The 20,608-nt window shown below is 44.4% G+C and overlaps 1 protein-coding gene across 5 annotated transcripts; it reads left to right on the top strand.

The window, feature by feature from the left end:
• The first annotated feature begins 784 nt into the window (after positions 1–784).
• On the top strand, positions 785–20,603 carry LOC101480271 (uncharacterized). 5 transcript variants are annotated; one of them, XM_024799828.2, is made up of 19 exons: positions 785–2,020; positions 6,790–6,873; positions 6,956–7,039; positions 7,382–7,444; positions 10,509–10,607; positions 15,477–15,560; positions 15,865–15,939; positions 16,027–16,110; positions 16,188–16,262; positions 17,933–17,995; positions 18,561–18,644; positions 18,722–18,796; positions 18,865–18,927; positions 19,049–19,111; positions 19,328–19,411; positions 19,492–19,554; positions 19,622–19,669; positions 19,745–19,873; positions 20,022–20,603. In XM_024799828.2, the coding sequence occupies exons 1-19, from the start codon at positions 1,690–1,692 to the stop codon at positions 20,300–20,302; spliced, it is 1,932 nt and encodes a 643-aa protein (XP_024655596.1). In that variant the 5' UTR covers positions 785–1,689; the 3' UTR covers positions 20,303–20,603. The 5 variants fall into 5 exon arrangements, with proteins under 5 accessions (XP_024655596.1, XP_014265606.1, XP_024655597.1 ...); XM_014410120.3 differs by lacking the exon at positions 16,188–16,262 and having other exon boundaries at positions 786–2,020; XM_024799829.2 differs by lacking the exon at positions 19,049–19,111 and having other exon boundaries at positions 786–2,020.
• Positions 20,604–20,608: the final 5 nt, after the last annotated feature.

Here is a 20,608-nt window from a genome sequence, read left to right as displayed (position 1 = left end):
GAGTGTACACCTGTAATAGCCGTGTGTGTGAGGACTCACAGCATCTCCACAGTAACCGCACGATTCACGCCACGGCGTGCTGTGTTGATAGATTTAAAGACTTCACCCGCCGATGCTGGCGGGACGTCAGCGTCTGCTGCTTGTGCTCTGCAGGTGTGAACACCTGAGCTCAGGCTGTCTGATTGGACGGCTCCAGCTGATGGGTCTGTTTATTAGGCTGTCACAGCAAGCACAAGGTGAGCATGGACAGGTGATGATTTCACACGACTGAGCAGTTCCAGTGATGTCACAGGGATCCCAGGCTGCATAGTGTTCGTGGCACAGGTCAGACCAGGCGAGCAGCACGGTTGGTGGAAAAACAAAACGGGTGGAGACGGAACAACAGGGCCGGCCCGGGGCCAACAAAGCTTGTTACAGTCAAAGTTAATGAAAATGTTTTGGGATGTGTGGTGCCGTTCATTCATCCAACAGGCATTCGTCACATCTGCAGGTTTACTTCACTGCATGCTGCTGACGCCCACCTGCAGGATCGTGAACTGTACAGAGTGACTGTAATGAGTGCAACCATCCGTTACCACGGTCCTCCTGACCCACCTGGGCTTCCTTCAGGTGTGCTTGTAGTGAAGGTTTACCTTCCCTGACGCGGAGTTTACATGTGTTCGTTTTCTTTCGTTGTGAGTGTACTAAACAGTTCTTATTTTATTTCTAGCCAGTATCAGATGAATCTGACCCCAGATCTGCTTTCTGTGTCCCTGAGAGCACCATGCAGCCTTCAGTCTCAGCAGGTGTAAGTACAAACTAAACCTTATTTAAACTACACTTTAACTGACCCCTGCTCTCTCCTTTGACTGCCTCTCTTTCATTCTCTTTTTGATGGAGAGCTCTTTTGTCTGTATTCATTTACACTCTTACTGATGTGGATGAATCCCTGAGCAGCGACAGATCAGGTTTTAACACGATTCCTGTCAGCTGCACTTTATTTTGCAAATCACACAACGTGCACACACCTGAGCTGAGCTGCGATTTTGAGTTGTAAGGGCCGCTGTCGTTTGGATGCTAGGTTAAAGTTATTCCGGTTACCCGCCCTCAGGTTCAACGTTATTCCGGTTACCCGCCCTCGGGTTCAACGTTATTCCGGTTACCTGCCCTCGGGTTCAACGTTACTCCGGTTACCTGCCCTCGGGTTCAACGTTACTCCGGTTACCCACCCTGGTACCGTTGAGTTATTATGGCTCAGTGAGCAGTTATTGCAGCTGTCAGCTGTTTTCTGACGCGCAGGAGGACGTGAGAGCGTAGCTGTTGAAACAGTGCTCGGATTCATAAAGGCTGAAGGTGAACCACAGTTCTTTTTTTCACACTTGGAATTCTTTGCATGATTATCTGGGTTGGAGCATGTGGGAAGCCGTGACTGAGAAAGGTCTGAAAAGCCTTTTTATTGTGAGGCGAATGATTACTGGATGCCAAGTGAGTGCAAGCAGCCTTTCTTCTTTGGGTAAGCTGCTTATGGAGCGCAGGGTTCAGGAGGAAGCGGGTGAAGCTGCTCTGCTTTCGCTCTTATTATTCTTGTTAATAACACCCACTTTTACAAACTGCAGTTTTGTGTTTTCTGCTTGTTTGTTTTGAATCGTGTTTGTGGGGAGACTCCACCCCCTCGTCCTTGTGCTGAAGGATTTCTGCAGGTGGAGGACAATGGCGAGAAGGTCTGCTGCTCTGTTTCTGCTGCTCTGCTGCTCTGTCAGTCGGGGCCAGTCGGAGGCTTCTGTCCCCCCGCCGGCGGTCATCTCCCAGGCCCTCCCCATCCTCTGGGATGAACTGCGAGGGCTGAAGGAGCTGGTGCTGAGCCTGAAGGCGGAGGAGGTGGGCCGGCGTCAGATCCTGAGGAGGGTGGAGAGCTGGCTGAGGGATGGAGAGGTGCTGGCCGAGCAGCAGAGACGGAGCCTGGAGGGACTGAAGGAGGAAGCGCTTCGACAGGCGGAGGAGCTGAGGGAGAGGGTGGAGGAGCTGGAGGAGCAAAGCAAAGGTGAGGCCTCCTCCGTCACATTAAGTGTCATAGCTGCTCCTCAGACTGAGAGGTGGTGCAGTGAGTTTAGCTGGTGTAGCACAGGTGAGTCCTGCTGTCCTCAGGTAGGCGAAAAACATCAAACTGTTTTGAGCCTAAACAGCAGGAACCTGTTCGTGTATTAATCACTAGAGGCTGTCGCATAACAAGAGGCAGAAGAGGCAAAGCTGGAGCTGTAGGTTGAGAGCTTCGTGTTAGAGCGGGGGGGTCGAAGTTAATAAAGCTTACAAAGGATTCTTGAGAACATTTAACACGTTACTTGATAAAAACTGTCCAGTAATTGAAATCAACAGGAAAACAACTATGCAGGAAGACCACGGAGGACTACAAAATACCAGCAAAAAAAGAATCCCCTATATCGAGCATTGATAAAAAAGAGAACCATGGAAACTGAAAGGAAGTAAAAACTTACAAAAATAAATGAACTAATATAATGAGATCCTGTAAAACAGAGTATTTCATTAAAAGGTTGGAACACAATAAAGATAACACAAGAGATATCTGGAACGTATTAAACAGTGTAATCAAAGATGGATCAGGGAATAACGATGGGTACTTTATAGAGGGACAAGAAGTATTAATAACATGGAAGAGATAGTAAATGGCTTTAATGAATTCTTCGTAAACATAGGTCCAAAACTGGCAGAAGAAATAAAGGTTGATGGGACACTGGTGAAAATACTGAAAGCAATAGAAGCTCAATGTTTTTAAGCGCAGTGGAAGAGAAAGAGATTCATGACATAGAGAACAAAACCAGTACAGACTGGACTGATATTGATATGGTAACAGTAAAGATTGATGGTGTTGTAAAACCATTAAAATATATGTTCAACTTGTCGTTTCAAACAGCGGTTTTGCTAAAGTTATTCCCATTTACAAAACTGGTGAAAGGCATCACTTTACAAACTATAGACCAGTGTCAATACTCTCCCAGTTCTCTAAGATACTGGAAAACTCTTCATAAAAAGATTTGGCAGTTTTGTGGAAAAACATGAATTAATGACAGATGGTGAGTATGGGTTCAGATCAACAGGTCAACAGCTTTGGCACTGATAGATTTAATGGAAGAGATGACAGAACGTGTGGATAATAAGAGGTACGCACTCGTTTTCTTAGATCTAAAGAAGGCGTTTGATGCTGTTAATCATGAAATTCTAATAACAAACTGGAAAAGTACGGGTTTAGGGGAGTGGTTTTGGACTGGGTAAAAATCCATGTAGAGAATAGGCAACAATATGTACAAATAAATGAATATAAATCTAATTTGATGGATATAGCTTGTGGAGTACCTCAAGGTTCAGTACTGGGTCCAAAAATGTTTATTATGTACTTAAATGATATCTGCAGAGTATCGGAGATGTTAAAGTTAGTATATTTGTGTCATCTGCAAATATTACAGTGTTCAGGTGTGGAATTGCCACAGGTTTTGGAGATGATCACACAGGAATTAACGATATTAAAGAAGTGGTTTGATATAAATAAATTATCATTGAATCTCGATAAAACCAGATTTATGTTGTTTGGAAACCAAAAGAAAAACATCAGTGTAGAAATATGTGTTGACAATGTATGTTTAGAAAGAGTCAATGAAATAAAATATCTTGGGGTGATCATTGACCACGAGCTGGAAGCCACACAGCACTGATGTTCGGGGGAAACTGGCACGGGGCCGTCGTGGGGAAAGCAAAGCACATGTTGGATCAGAACATATGTTATACTGTGCTTTACTACTGCCATATATGAGCTACTGTGTCGAGGTCTGGGTAAACATACAAAAGTAACACACTAACAATAACTATAATACAGAAAAGGGCCATTAGATTAATAATAATGTGGGTACAGGGACCATACAAATGCACTCTTTGTCAAAATGCAAGCTTTTAAATTCCAAGAATTGGTGAAGCTTAAAACAGCGCAAATAATGTATAAAGTAAGAAATAAATTGCTTCCAAAAGAAATCTGTAAATGGTTCATAGAAAGAGACGGTGGGTATAACTTAAGAGGGAAGTGGAATTTAAAAATACAAAGTGCTAGAACGACTTTAAAAACGATGTCTATCTCAATTGCAGGAGTTAAATTATGGAACAGTCTAACTGAAGAAATAAAAGAAAGTAAAAACATAAAACAGTTTAAAATATAAAAACCTAATTTTAAATGAGTACAAGAATGAAGAAAACGGGGTTAACCCAGGACGGTGCTGTTGCTGGTAATGGTGGTGTTGTTCTTTTTGTTTGTTTGTTTTTCCATAACTTGTGAATCTGCAAATTTACACATTCTGTCTTTTTCATATGAAAGAAACTGTACTGTGGTGGGGCTTGCTTATTTCTTGTTTTGATTTCTGCATGCTTGGTTTGTTTTGCTTTACTTTTGTTTCATATGTTGTTTGTTTAATTTAAGACTAAAAGAAAATTAAATGAATGAGAGGTCAAACCTGAGGGGGTGGGGACAAATAAGTAAAAAACAAAAGCGCCATAAAACAAGAAGAATGGTGCCTAATGACAGAGTTAATAATACAGACTTTGTAATGTGTCACGTGAAGATTCAGCAGCCAGATGAAGTGTTTACTGGCAACTGACAGTGATAGCGGACATTATCATCACTATTCCAACAATCCTTTCCACACAGACAAGCATAAACACACTCGACTATCACTAAATCAAATTTAACACACGTTTGTAATGACGCCAATTCAGTTTACAATAGGGTTCATTCACTCGGTCAGCAGGGGGCAGTATCCTCGTACACTGGGGAGTACACTGCCATTAAACGAACAGAAGAAGAAGAAAACCCCTGCACATGCGCGGTACGGATCGGGAGTTCTGATCTGTCGCTATCTTTTTATTTGTTTTTGTCTACATTATATTAAATGTTTCATTATCGGAAACATTTTAAGAGATACTTGTTATTCTTAACATCTTAACAGATACTCTGACCCGTAACTATCGTAAAATGCTTCGACTGGAAGTAGACACCTTTCGCGCATGCGGGGTACCGATCAGGTTTCCGGTACGGATCGGGTAGTGACAAGCAGAACCGAGTTGTATGTGTGGAGGGACTAGGGATGGGTACCGGTATCCGGTGCCATGACGGCACCGGTTCTGACATAAACGGTAGTAACCAGACCGAAAAGCAGCGCACATTTCGGTGCTTTATTTTCCTGAGCTGTGACACAATCATTTTACGTTTCCGAGGATAGTAGGCGGGTCCAGGTACGTACGTTCTTTTAGAGCAGAGCTACAGATTAAAAATGCCCAAGGCGAAGCGGTCAAAAGTCTGGCTGTACTTCACAGCAAAAGATGCAAACTCAGCAGCAACAAGTGCTTTAAGGTGATACTGTGCAAAGGAGGTAACACCTTGAATCCGATGAAACACCTGGCGACGCATAGCGTTTTTTTTTAAAAGCCGAAAAATGCGCCGTATTTGATAGCTTGCTGCGAGACCTCACACCGAGCACATCTACTGCGGTTGGGTTGCCTGTTAACGGACCCGGAGCTAGCAACATCCCCCAAAAACCAGAAGAGGAGAGTCCTGGCCCCTAGCCCTGTCAGTGTAGCAGAAATGATGAGGATGACGATGGCAGCAGCAGCCGTTCTTCTCTGCGGGAGTAGCTTAATGTTGTTCGTGTGTAATTTATGTTGCGTAGGCTAACCACGTTGTTGGGGCGACCGTGGCTCAGGGGGTTGGGAAGCGTATCTGTAACTGGAAGGTCGCCGGTTCGATCCCCGGGCTCTCTGTCCTGGTCGTTGTGTCCTTGGGCAAGACACTTTACCCTACCGCCTACTGGTGTTGGCCAGAGGGACCGATGGCGTGATATGGCAGCCTCGCTTCTGTCAGTCTGCCCCAGGGCAGCTGTGGCTACAACCGTAGCTGCCTCCACCAGTGTGTGAATGCGAGAGTGAATGAATAGTGGCATTGTAAAGCGCTTTGGGTGCCTTGAAAAGCGCTATGTAAATCCAATCCATTATTATTAAATTAATGCATGTAAGGTGAACTAGCAAACATCATCATAGCTACATGCAGCTGTCTTCTTGTTTGATGGCAGATACTCCCTTCACCCTGGCCAAAAAGGCTAAAATGACCAAAGAAAAAGTGGAAAACAGTTAAACATGAGAGGATTTTGGACAAAGTTTGTGTGTTTTTTCCATTGTTTAAGCACTGCTTCCAGCCAAGAGTGATGCCATATATGCCCCACAGCTGCAGAAAAGGCTAACATTGTTATCTTTTTACAAAAAACAGCTGAACATGAGAGGTTTTTGGACCAATTTTGTGTCCTCCATTCTTTGAGCACCGTTTGAGCACCGGCACAGTTTCAAAAGTACCAGTTTGGCACCGGTATCGGATAAAACCTAAACGATACCCATCCCTAGGAGGGACAGTAACTGTGTGTGTGTATATGTAAGCATTTAACCCTTTAAGAACTACCATAGAACCAAGTCCGCCAGAGCTTATATTATATTTTTACATGCTGTGGAGCCATTTTTGGGAGCATTTCAAGTTGCTATACATCAATACAACCATTATAGCCCAGATTTTAATAATATGTATTCATTAAGTGCATAGTAATTACATAAATTGCAAAAAAGTGCAATAAACTACAAAAAAATTGAAAATCGTTTTTGATTTTTTAACATATATGGATCCAGGACCGAACCTGGCCTGGGTTCGGTCCTGGATCAGATTCTTCGGCCTCTAAGTCCGAGGTGGTTCTGATGTCCTGTGTCGTCCCTCAGCTCGAGCCGCCGACGTGTCGACACTTCAGTCCAGGCTGAACAGCAGCGAGCGCTCGACGGACGACCTGAAGAAGAAGAATTCGGGTGAGTCTCGGACCCTCGTCGTCACCTGAGCAGCGGCTCGCAGGTTTGTGGACCTTACACTGGGTTACTGCTGTGTCTGCAGCTCTGGCGGCGGAGCTGCCGTTCCTGCAGACGAGACTGAGGGCGAGCGAGAGCACCGTGGAGCAGCTGAGGAGGAAGAACGCAGGTCATCATCATCATCAAGCACTCACTGTTTGGTGACTTAGTTCTAATTTCATAGATTAACCAACTTTTCTTTGAAGCAGGAAGTCCCACTGACGGTATTTAAAGATGGACATAAAGGGTGTACATCTTTTATATACAGTCTGTGGCTGTGAGCCAGACTTATGATGAAAAACAGGAAGTTGTGTTTCTACTGACTGGTGACGCTGTGTGGCCACTGGGGGGCGCTGCTCACACTGACATTCAGTTGTACTTCCTCAGAAAAATTTCAGACTAAAAGTCTCCACCATTTTATTTTGTCAAGCAGTTGTGTGTAAACTTCCTGTGTGTGTTTGCTCGTTTTCAGTGTTGGCGGCCAGACTGTGTAACACCGAGAGTCTGATGGAGGAGCTGAGGCAGCAGATCTCAGGTCAGATTCGCTTCCTGTCCTGCTGACTCGAGGGTCGGCTTAAAAAATCACCTTTAAAAAGCTCCCGATAAAGCTCTGATAAAGACAAACTAGAATGCTCCAACTACAGGCCAATAAGTGTATTAAATGTAGATTACAAATTGTTTACGTCAATCATAGCACGGAGACTTGAAGGGATCATCCCAAGGATAATAAACCTAGATCAAACTGGATTTGTTAGGTCGCGCCAAACCCATGATAGTGTTAAGAGAACTCTGCAAATTATTAGACATATTAATTTAAATAAAATACCAGCTATATTATTGAGTCTAGTTGCTGAAAAAGCTTTCGACTCCTTGAGATGGGAATTTTTATTCCAAGCAATGCTTAGATTTGGGTTTAATGGGTCCATCATCACTATATTGAGGGCCTTGTATAATAGCCCAGCTGCAAAAATAAAGATTAATGGTGAACTTTCAGATGCTTTTAAGCTTGAAAGGTCCACAAGACAGGGATGCCCACTGAGTCCACTCTTATTTGCTATTTTTATAGAGCCATTGGCTCAAAGGATTAGGCAGAATGGTAACGTAAAAGGGATTAATATCGCTGGAAGTGAGCAGAAATTGGCCTTGTTTGCAGATGATATTTTGGTTTACTTATCAAAACCTACCGAATCACTTATGGAGCTCATGTCAGTGTTAAAGGAGTATGGGCTATACTTGGGATATAAATTGAATATACAAAAAACACAAGTTCTTAGTAGCTTTTATAGCCCCCCCCCCCCCCCCCCCCATCCTGCTCAACAAATACAAACTAAGCTGGGACAAAAGAACTATCAAATATCTGGGCATAAATTTATCAATGGATATAACCAGTTTGGAAGAAATCAACTACTCCCTACTTAAAAAAGATATCATGCTAGATATTAGCAGATGGTCATTAATCCCTTATCTAAGCATCTCTTCTAGAGTGGACATCATAAAAATGAATATGCTCCCAAAGATATTAAACTTATTCCAGTCTGTTTCTATAGAAAACCCTGATAGATACTTTGTAGAGTGGGATAGGACCCTCTCAAGATTTATATGGGCAAGGCAAGGCAAATTTATTTGTATAGCACAATTCAACAACAAGGTGATTCAAAGTGCTTTACAGAGACATTAGAAACAAAAACAAATAAAAAGTATGATTTAAAATTGATTAAAACAAGCAAACAAACTAACTAACTAAACACACACATTTCACACCTGTTCGCGCGATCTGAACCCTTATCGTAAGGGGAGCTACCAGTCCTTCTGTGGACGAGCTACTTTCTATTTTAAATTCCCTGAATTTAAAATACTCTCTAGACCCAGCTGGGGAGCTACCCAGAGCTCTAACCCACTTAACAAACAAGCAAACAAACAAAACAGTATGTAAAATCAAAATAGATAAAATCAGAACAGTAGATAGTTAATGTAAGTTTTGAAATTTAAGCTTAACTAATTAACAAACAAACAAAACAGTATATAAAATCAAAACAGATAAAATCAGGGTAAAAAGCCAAGAGTTAAGTTCAAAACACTTCAGCTTCCCAAAGATAAAGGAGGATTAGGCTTCCCTTGCCTACAGGACTACTACAGGGCAACACAAATAAGAAATCTGGTGGGCTGGTGTAAACCTGGATACTGTTCAAGATGGAAGGAAGTGGAATTGTCCTTGGGAGGTAATTTTCCTGTCGGGGCACTGATAGGAGATCCTTCAGAGTTACGACTCCTGGGAGACCCGGGCAACCCTTGGATAGTAAGTTCAATAAAAATATGGGAAAGAGTACTTAAAAAGTACCAATTAAACCAGAGGGCCGGATTCCTTAAATGGTTTGCATATGACCCAGAATTTTTGCCTAGCAAGATCGACTCGACATTCAAAACATGGGCAAATAAAGGTCTCACCACATACAGTACCTTGTTGAAAAATGGAAAAGTGATGAGTTTCCAAGACCTTAAGAAAAAATTCGGGTTGCAAAATCAAGATCTTTATTTAGATATTTGCAACTGAGGGACTTCCTGAATAAAAAGCTAAAAAATTCTCAGTTATCGACTGGGAATGAAGAGATTATAAATATATTCGAGAATGCATATAGAGATGCACCCTATCAAAAAATTATTTCCAAATTATATTGTTCACTGATCAATCTATGGGGTCATGATACAAGATATGTTAAAGGAAGATGGGAAACGGAGAGCAATCTATTCCTAACAGGAGCAGTGGTCAGTAACAAGCTCCCCCTCGTGGAGGGAATTCAGCTGGAAGAATGTATTTCGTTATTTTATTACCCCAGCCCAAAAATCTCAGAATACAACATGCTGGAGGCATTGTGGACATGCAACATCAAATCATTTCCACATTTTTTGGGAAGGTCCCCGTGTGGTTCCATTTTGGAAGGAAATACATAAGGACAAGGTCATGGAAACAATCTTCCAAAAGAAAATACAATTTCATTTTGCATTGCAACCTAGAGAGTCTTAATCTATGCAAACCGGATAAGTATTTGTTCAGTGTGCTGTCGGTAGCTTGCAAAAAGGCCATAACTCGCCTTTGGATTAAAGAGGATATTCCTACCATAGATGGATGGATTGATGTGATATATAATATTTTTGTTATAGAAAGACTAACTTTTAGGCTAAAGTGCCAGGCGGACTCATTTGAAGAATATTGGTTGAAATGGTTGAAATATGTACAAAATGGGAGGTCCGATTTTGTATAATGTCATTGTATTTCTTGGTTTGTTTGTTTGTTCTTGTGTTTTGTTTGGTCTTGTTTTGGTCCGTTTGTCTCTTCTGTTGTTGTTCGCTTTGGTTTTGCTTTCCCCCTCACGGTGATTAAATTGAATTTGTTGTACATGTTGTATAAATAAGAAAACTAATCAAACATAAATTTAAAAAAATTAATAAAAAGCTCCCGTCTGAGATTTTTAAAGGTGATTTTTATAATTGACGCTGAATGTTTAAACCATCACCACCGGGGGCGCTATTGTTTTCCGACTAAAATTTCATTTTGTCCCCGCCCACCTGAGCGTTTAATGTTGCATGTCGACACTTTGCAGAGTTTCCGGCCTCCAACGCCTCGTCTCTGACGCCTGACATGTTGGAGCTGGAGGCTCGACTGGGCGCCCGTCTGGAGGAGCTGAGCGCTGACGCTGAAGGTGAGTCAGCTGATCAGCTGTTCATGTGCAGAGTGACGCTGCCGGGTGGGCGTGTTGTTTGCAGCTCTGCGGGGTGGACTGAAGTCGCTGCAGCAGCTCAGCTCCTCACCAGGTGCAGCATCCGTTCGTCCTGCAGGGAATGATTTCACATCAGAGTTCAGAGAGATTTCATTTCATTCAACTTTATTGATCCCGAAGGAAACCGGGTTAAGGTGTCGGCGTTCCAGCGCCACCTTACCCTTCAGACCGTACATTATGCAAACATCACATAAAGAAGACCGGTCAGAGAGGAAGAATGATGGAAATACACAATATGAGGAAAGACGAGGAGAAAAACGAACTCAGACTGAGCTCCTGAAGGGAGAACAGGAAAAACTCCTCAATTGTTGTTCTAGTTTCAGCCTCGGAGCTTCCAGCTGGTGGAGGAAGCTCGTGATTGTTTGGGTTTAGGGGAACAACTGCATGTCCATCACTGGTCCCAATTCAGTGTTATTCACACAGCGCAGAATCACAACAACGGTCGCCTCACTTTTGTTTCCCACTGTGCAAGAATTTGCAGGCTAGTTTAGGACACATTATTTCACAGTGAACCTCTCTATCAAACTTTGCTGCCACACCGCCCCCCCCCCCCGGCCTGTGCTTCGAGGTTTCTGGTAGTTAGAATGACTCGGGGGTGTTGATTCATTTAAACTAACATAATCATCCTGCTGCAACCAGGTTTCTGTAAGGCAGAGTAAATCAATTTGTTGATCAATTATTAAGTCATGTACTAACAGAGACTTGGAGGAGAGAGACCTAATATTTAATCATCCACATTTCACTGTTTTACTCTTTGGTTCAGATGTGGATACTGTATTGTTCTTTCTTTGTGTTTATGTTTAAGTTGTTTGTTGCTGGTTTTTAGTTTGTTTTTCGTCTGTTTGGGAGCTGACACAGTCTCTATGGTATGGAAGCCCGTTTCCGCCACTGAATAAAAAAACAAAAACAAAAACAGCTAGTATCCATAACTCAAAATTTCGAGTTACTTTTCTCAAAATTTCGAGTTAGCTCTCCCAATCAAAAATATACGTGAATGAGGTCGCTTTCTTGTTACCCGGAAGCATATGGTGCAGAGGAACGCGCTCTCAAAAACGGATCCCAACAAATTGGCGCTTTCGCGAGTACGTTTGCTGATAGTAACACCATGTGATTCAGCTAATAACACAGGGATTTCATCATTTGTGAAGCCAGGCTGAAAACACTCAGCAATCTGTGCATTCACGACTGGATGTAATACCGGTAGCTTAGCTGTAGCATTTGTAGCTGAGGGCTTCAGCTTCCAGGTAACAAGGAAATGACATCATTCACGTAGATTACTGATTGGCAGTGCTAACTCGAAATTTCGATTTATTAACTCAAAATTTTGAGAAAAGCAACTCGAAATTTTGAGTTATGGATCTTTTTTTTTTTTAAGTGGCGGAAACGGGCTTCCATACTATGGAGATGGGTTTTGGGGGTTAGCAGGAGGAGAGAAGCTGCAGAGAGGCGTGTAAGACTGCAACTCTGCTTCCTGGTCCCAACTCTGGATAGTCATATTTTGGGGGGTTTGGTGTTGTTTTTGGGTCATTTTTGTCCTCTAAAGAAATCTTTTGCTATCAAAAATGTGTTTTTTATTCATCAAATGGTCTGAAAATAACAGACGTTATTCATTACTATGCTATGCATGATTGGAATAAGTTTTAAGTAATTTGATTTATTTATGGGATTTTTATTGGATTTTATAACATTGGTGGTCCTCGTAGGACAAAAATGACCCCAAAGTACAAAGTGTTGCAAAGAGCCGTATTTTCACAACATACTGCTTTCATACATCTTTGATCTTGGATCACTGATGTGTGGGGTCAAGCACTGGTCATAACAACCACAACAACAACAACAGGCAGCACAATGAGGAGGCAGGTGCTCTATATTCAATGAAATTTTATTTATACAGCACCGAATCACAACAACAGCCGCATCAAAGTGCTTCATATTGTAAGGTAGACTCTACAATAATACATACACAGAAAGTATGCTCACAAGCCTCCATTGCACTGGAGATTTGCATACTTTGATGAGCATACTTTTTTTTACCATGTTGTGCAAAGCAATGACCAGTAGGACAAAGCACATATTGTCCTCTAGTATAATGAGGAGGGAGAATCAATGTTCAGGAAGATCCAGGGTTAGAAGATATAGAAAATATTGTCAATATTTAGAGCACATGCTACCCTTTCTCTGAAAAAGCACATCAGCCACCTGCAGAAGTGGAAGAAGGCTATGAAGTGAAGAAAAGTGATGAAGAATCTGAACTATGTTCAAGTAGGTTCTCAGGCATCCAGGACATGGTAGTCTGAGGAGCTTGGAGAGAAAGTGACTGGGCTTCTTGAAGTTTCTTGAATTTTCAGAATGTGAAACTGAAATAGAAGATGTGTCAGAGGACTACACATCATCCATTTCAATTATGATGAAGACAAAGAATCAAGCAGGAAAGAGGAATCAGCTGAGACAGAGGAATATTTGCAGTAACGTGAGGAAACACTGATCTGGTCTTCTAACCTTCCCAGTGACAGACGATGCCTGACTCTCTCATGTGCCTCAGAGAAAGATGATCTACCACAGTCCAAGCACATGTGCCAGGTCCCATACTCCTTCAGTGGCTTTTCTACTCGAGTACTGAAAGCATTATACACAGTGTATTCTGCTTTTTAACGTTCACATGCCAATGGATGCATCAGAGACCAAGTTGGGGTTCAGTAACTTGCCCAAGGACACCTTGGTAAGAACTCCAGACTAGAGCACACAGAGATTGAACCAATAACCATCCAATTAGCAGATGACCTGCTCTACAGCCAACTCAATGATGAACAAGGAGGGACAACAAGAGAGGAAGAAAAATGGACCGAATGCAGCTGTAGGCATATGTGGGTGTGTTGATTCTTACTGCCGTGCATCCAGTAGAGTCGCTACGGCCAGTTTATGACATCCTGAGTCTGGTAGAGAAGTTTTCATGCTGACACAAGATTAATCATAGAAGCACAAAAAGGACATAATTTCTTGATAAAGACACAATAGATGATCGTCGTTCATGACACAAACGTGCTCCCATGAGGTGTATGGAACAAGTGGGTGTTTCTCCTGCTGTGATGTAAGATCCTGGTACTGATGTGACTGTATGAGCACCAAGTCCCCTTCAGAGGACTCTGTCCAACAGAACATCCAAGTAAACCAGGGAGCTATGAGACAAAAACATGAGCAGCATGTGATGCAGGTCCAGCTGTACATGGAACATGCTCGTGTACGATGGCAAACCGTCTGTCCTGCAGTCAGGACACGCGAGTTGTCCCTAACATTGCAGGTTTCCAAAAGAAAACAATCACCAGTAACAGCTTGTTTACTGTATATGCCCCTTGGCCTGCAACTGCAGAAAGAAAGCTGTCCATGATGGGACCAGTGCAGAGGAATGAACCTGAGCTTCCTCCTGCACTTGGGTCAAATATGGACACGCCTTTGTCCTCATGAAAGTTTGCCTTCACTCAGACTCATGCCCTGGTGTTCCTACCATGCCAAAATATAGAAAACTGTCAGGCAATGAGTTGGAATAAAGTTGAATAAAACCTTGAAACACAGAGATGGATGATATTTTATACTTGTTGCTTTTATAAACAGTCAAAGCAAACGGGGTCATTTTTGAGCCCAGAGGACAACAGATGTGATTATTTGCTGCCAGTAAAAAACTTGAAGTAGTTTAAAAACAGCTTTCTAAATTAACTTTGACATAAACCCGTCTGTGATCATCTGTTAAAGCAACCGACTCTGGTTGTGAAACAATAATCACAATAACTGATGATTTAATTTATTTTTTACCCAAAAACAAAGAAAAAATTCATTTTTATGAGGTTTTTTTATCAGATTTAAATTTGAAATGGAATAAAAAAAAATGTGTCAAAATGTTTGAATTAAGTTTTAATAAAAAGTAGGGGAAAATCCACTTCATATTAATTAAGTATCAATCAAAGCAGATGGGGACATTTTTGACCCCTGAGGACCACAGGTGTGTGGAAATCGGGAGGACATTATGAGGGTTAATAAATGTGTCCAAAGTGGGATGGAGCAGCTCTCATAATCCTATCAATTCTAGCTCTCCCGTTGCAGAGTTGTGAGCTTCTCCATGATTTTATCCAGACTGTGTTCAGTTAACAGTGTGAGTGCTCGTGGGATTTTGAGCAGCTGTAACAGGTTTTCATTATTCGTCGATACGCCAGGGCCGAGCAGCTCCAATCAGCAGGAAGCCCGTTATCACAGCCCAGAACAGGTCGATGTCTTCAATGTCCTCCTCTGAGAGTGTTGGCAGACACACGATGCGCCGGTGTCGTGCCAATCCGGCAGCGCACGTTCCTGCAGGAGGATCAGGCTCCCAGCACCCAGGTTTCTCATCGAGAGGGTGTTAGTAGTGTTTAGAGACCAGCTGATCAAATCCATAATTCCTTGTTATTCTTAGAGAACACGCGGAGAGCGTCTCCGAGATGAGACGAAGATAAGGGAGAGGAGACCGGAGAAGATGCGACTGCCTCCGCCGAGAGCCAGGAGAGAAGATTAGAAAAACAAAATTAAGTTAATTCTCACCGTTGTGTGCATGAAACTGAGACGGAAGTACGCCGTGAGATTTATAGTCTGATGCAGCAAGACGCACAGAGAAACGAGCGCCAGCGTGTTTATGTTACTGCGAGGAAGCAAACACGTTCACGGAGAGCATCTCTGCGAGTGCTCGTGTCCGTAGATTACTGTTGAAGCCGTTCGTCATCAAACATGTTTCACCGACCCTCCATCGCTTTTGTTCTCACATTTCAGTGGAGTCGGCGGAGGTTTCGGCGCTCGGCAGCAGGCTGAGTGAGGCTGAACGCCGCTTGGATGAGCTGCACACACAAACCTCAGGTGAGTCAGTCCACAGGTGTGAGTTACCTGCAGCAGCTGCAGCTGACCTCAGAGCTCACCTTTCCAGATGTTCACCAACCTGTTTGTTTCATCGGTGTTGGCTGGATCCAGATGTTGTGTCCAATGATCAGATCTGTCTGCTGTAACACGATAAACTGCGTCCGTGTCGACTGGAGAGCGTGTCCCTCAGACAGCTGCTGAAGACGTGTGAAGGACGCGCTCCAGTCCTGTGTTCATAAACGAGCTCTGATCCAGTAAAGGTGAAGAGTTTCTGCATAACTGGGATCGTCTCCTCCCCTCTCAGCTGTCACAGCCTCGTGGGAAGAAAACCTGTCGGCTGTGAAGAGTCAGGTGCAGCAGCTGGAGCTGACCGGCACAGGCAAGTCAGGTGATCTGAGGGTGCAACATGTGACAGCATGCAGCTGCTCTCAGTTTACCTGTGATGTGTTTCCTGTGCTGTTTCCAGCTCAGACCGACTCAGTGAAGCAGCTGCAGCTTAAACTAAACTCCACAGAGCATCAGATCCACGAGCTGCAGACTGAAACATCAGGTAAGTGAATGAAATCTCCGGTGAAAGGAAGCGTATGTGTGTGAGGGCCCTTTGTTTGTCTACTGTTCACGTTTCAGATCAAAGCTCCAAACTGACGAAGCTGCAGACAAACGTGAGCGCGAGCGCGAGCCTGCAGGGCAACCTGAACACAGGTACAGCTGTCAGAGAGCACGCAGTGAGAATCGCTCTGAGCACGCTCACAGCTGCTGTTTCTGTTTAGAGATGTTCACCAGGCTGAGAGACAAACAGCTGGAACAGCTGCTGTCTGAGCACACAGGTAACACACTCTGACTTTGACTTCATCCTGAACCGAGCTGGTTCTCAGAGGAACTCTTCATGGCTCCGTCACACTACAGTAAAAAAGGCGGAACTCTTTTGTGTCTGGGAACATTTGGTGCTGCCCACGTCGCATTCACTAAGTGGCTGTAAACTGGTCAGCCTGAGGTCGAGTGCTCTGCCTCGGTGCGAGCACTTTGCCTCACAAGGTGACTGCACAGGGCGGAGCCAGCAACCGTGATTTGACTGACACAGTCATCATCACACTGGTGAAGGTTATTTCCAGTTCATCTCAGTCTGCTGAATATTGCAACTCTTAGCGCTTCTTGATGCACCAAGATGGCAGCTGACTGCGAGCGGTCGCATATTTGAAGCATTTCAAAGGAAACGAGATCCCAAGTTCATCTCACATGGCCGCAGTACGGCAAACACAGTTTCCTGCCTGGTCTGGTGATATCGTCTTATTCATATTCATCCAACATCTGACTTTGTGTACGAAAACTGTAGTTTATCCTCACATTTAGATTTAGCTGTTCGAACTTCACTGTAGGATTTGTGTTTGCATAGATAAAGCGTGTGTGCGCGCCTGCGTGCGTGCGTCAGCATGATCTGGTGAAAGCTGCGTGGCCTGACCATGTTTCACTCTGTTACCTGCTGGGGTGCAGAAGGACGAAGCATCCTCCTGGAACAGTAAAGTCTGCCCAGAAACAGCCCGGCTGGGCGCTGTAACTGAAAAGATACAGAGAGTTTGTGCGATGCTATTAAAGGGACGCTGCAACGCTCAGAGTGTACTTCAGACACACACTCGGACACACACACTGGTTCAACACAAACTCAGCAACGTAGCTGTGCGGAGCTCAGACCTACACTGGCACCACCAAACAGCCACAACATAGAAGAGCCACCTCCACGGGACAAGACATGGCAGTCCATCTGCATCTAAAGGTCAAAGGTCACTCTTTCGAGGATGCCAATGTTCACATGTTGGACAGAGAAGACAGACGGTTTGAAAGAGGAGTGAAAGAAGCATCTGTGTTCACTGTGAACAACAGTCTTTGAACGCAGGGCGGGGCTTACGACACCATCTGTCTGCCATCTATAATCCAGTCTGAGATCCTTCCCAGACGCCTTAACGCCCACTCACATCCTCACCTCAGGAAATCACATGATAGGGTGGGGCCAGGTCTCATCCTGGCTGATTGGGACCCACACCTGTTTTCACACCTTGGTTTGTGTGATTAGGTAGAGGATCAATAGTTGGTCCACGACCCTCTCAGGGACTCTCCACCATTTGACCCTAGGACTGAAGAAGCTTTTTGGAAGTCCAGACGCTTCTGTTTCAGAGCTGCCTCGATCACACTGATCAACAACGATTTTGAACAAGTTGCTATTTGGATCAGTTTAGTTTAATGGGATACTTTAGTCATGTGTGCCCACCTTTGATTGTAAACCTTCATACAGCCAGAGCAGAGAGAAACATTCAGTCATGTAAGGATCTAACAAGGTTCCCTGAAGAACCATCAACCGTGTTTACTTTACTTTGCAGAGATTATGAACCAACTGAGAGATGGTGAAAAACGGCTGGAACAGCTGAAGGCTGAGCACACAGGTAACACACGAAGCTTTCAGACTGGCATGTTGTACAAATGCTCATGCGATACATGAACGTTACATCCACACAAACAGAGTGAAGTGTTGCAACTTTATGTAGCAAACACTGAACTTTGAAGCTGAAACTGAAGAAAATTTTAATGCTTCCCTGGAAGCTTCAACAGTTTCAGTAATGAATAAATAAGATTTATTTTGAAAATCCTCTGATTTACCGTCGGTGTAAACAGTGAGTTTGGACGCTGACAGAATGATGAGATAAAACAAACGGCTCCTCCTCCCAGTGCTTTGATTGGTCGACACTGACAAAAATGATTGTGTGGTGTTGACGATTCAGACTGAGATGAAAACTGAGCATGTTGATCACTCTGTGGACACGTACGTGCTGGTGATTGTTGCAGCATCTGTCTCCGTTTCAGTTTAACAACATTCAGGCCAGACACACTCAGGATCATCTCCCAGGACAGAGATCGGAGTGTCGTCTGCGTCTAAACAGAGACTAACCTGTCATCCACACTCGATGTGTCGCTGTCAGACCTGTGATGTGTTTCCTGTGCTGTTTCCAGCTCAGACCGACTCAGTGAAGCAGCTGCAGCTTAAACTAAACTCCACAGAGCATCAGATCCACGAGCTGCAGACTGAAACATCAGGTAAGTGAATGAAATCTCCGGTGAAAGGAAGCGTATGTGTGTGAGGGCCCTTTGTTTGTCTACTGTTCACGTTTCAGATCAAAGCTCCAAACTGACGAAGCTGCAGACAAACGTGAGCGCGAGCGCAAGCCTGCAGGGCAACCTGAACACAGGTACAGCTGTCAGAGAGCACGCAGTGAGAATCGCTCTGAGCACGCTCACAGCTGCTGTTTCTGTTTAGAGATGTTCACCAGGCTGAGACGTGGAGACAAACAGCTGGAGCAGCTGCTGTCTGAGCACACAGGTAACACACGAAGGTTAACGTCACACCTTTGTACCAACTGTAGACATTTTAAAGCAAAGCGGAAACTGAGAACCTGTTTAGAAATTCTGTGTGAACGATGACAAAGTGGTTTGTTGTGCAGCCGTGGATGTCAGATTGAGATCCTCTGAGACACAGCTGGAACAGCTGGACACTCGTGCTGCAGGTACCGTCATCAGCTCCTACCTGAGGTTTCAAGAGTCGCTCATTAAAGCTCTCAGTCAGACATGAAGTGACACTGAGGTGACGCGTAGCACCCTACACACCACTGTTTATTGTTGCTGTTGCTCAGCTTGCAGAGCAGATGTTTACAGCTGAAGACGCAGATGAAGGTCGGGGTCTCATTTGTTCTGCAGGTCATTAAAATAAAAACTGTTTTCAGGCCGTGACATCGAGCTGTTGGCCACGAAGCTCAGACTGAACGTCACCAAGCGGCAGGTGGACGAGCTGACGACACAAAACACAGGTGACCTCTGTTACGTTGCCGGACTGTCGGGAGGTCTGATGGCGTTTATCCGAGTTCACAGTGTCACGCTCTGTTTTCAGTGCGAGCCGCTGAGCTGGAGTCTGTTTCGGACCGACTGACGGCGGCACAGAGACGCGCTGATGGTAACGAACGACCTCGAAGCTTTCTGCGTCCGATTAACTTGAATCACATCTGAATGTTTTCTCTCAGAGCTGCAGGTCAGGCTGAACCAGCTGAGCGCCTCGTCCGAGGAAGCAGGTCAGCCACGCCTGCGGCACTTTAAATGTCCTCACCAGCCAGCTGTGGGTTAAACATCACATCTGTCTCTTCTAGGTGAGCTCAGGGTGGCGTTTTCAGCCGGTCTGACCGATTCAGGGTCAGTGGGACCGTTTGATGAAGAAACAACTCTGATCTTCTCCAAAATCATCACCAACATTGGCGAAGCCTACAACCAGACAGCAGGTAGAGCGTGCCGCCCACATGACGCTGAAATATTCAGCTCCACGTAACATATGTTTGACTGCAGAATTATATTAATATTGTCAAAGGTGGAGGGGGTGGAGCTCCTCCCTGAGGTGCTTGTCTGATTAACACCTGTGCTGGTCCTCAGGTGTTTTCACGGCTCCTGTCAGCGGACTGTACGTCTTCAGCTTCACGGCTGCAGATTACCTGAAAGGCTACATGGGCCTGTACCTGTACAAGAACGACAAGCCGATCGTCTTCAGCCTCGACCTGAACGACCACGGCGGCTACGCCTCCACAAGCAACGCCGTGTGTCTGCAGCTAGAGGAGGGCGACCGGGTGCACCTCGGCCTGCCGGCCAGCTACCGCCTCTATGACGACTCGCGAAACTTCAGCGTGTTCTCCGGCTTCCTGCTGTTCCACCTGTGATGGCGACGTCCTGGGATGCACCCAGATTATCCAACCTTTGTACGGCAGAGCAAACAGGAAGTGGGATGAAAGAGGCCACGCCCTTAATAACGCAAACTTTACTCTTTACTCTTTAATATAACGTAAAGCGGAGGAAATGATCCTGTAAACAGGTTTAACGAGTCTCACTGCTGCTGTTTCTGCTCCAGTGATCATTTCATGGAAAAGTCTCAGGAGGAGCGTGATTTTAGCCCCGCCCCTGTGAATGTAGCAGTCAGTGAAATAACGTTCTCGTCTATCGATCAATAAAGTTTTAACAGACCTGCT

This window comes from Maylandia zebra, linkage group LG19 (genome assembly GCF_041146795.1).
Source record: "Maylandia zebra isolate NMK-2024a linkage group LG19, Mzebra_GT3a, whole genome shotgun sequence".
Classification (NCBI taxonomy): Eukaryota; Metazoa; Chordata; class Actinopteri; order Cichliformes; family Cichlidae; genus Maylandia; species Maylandia zebra.
Note: the sequence above shows the minus strand (reverse complement) of the source record. Positions and strands in the feature narration are given on the sequence as shown.

Coding starts and splice junctions, on each gene's coding strand:
- LOC101480271 (XM_024799828.2), top strand. CDS start 1,690: ATGGCGAGAAGGTCTGCTGCTCTGTTTCTGCTGCTCTGCTGCTCTGTC. Junction 2,021..6,789: donor GCTGGAGGAGCAAAGCAAAG/GTGAGGCCTCCT, acceptor GTCGTCCCTCAG/CTCGAGCCGCCGACGTGTCG. Junction 15,940..16,026: donor GCTGGAGCTGACCGGCACAG/GCAAGTCAGGTG, acceptor TGCTGTTTCCAG/CTCAGACCGACTCAGTGAAG.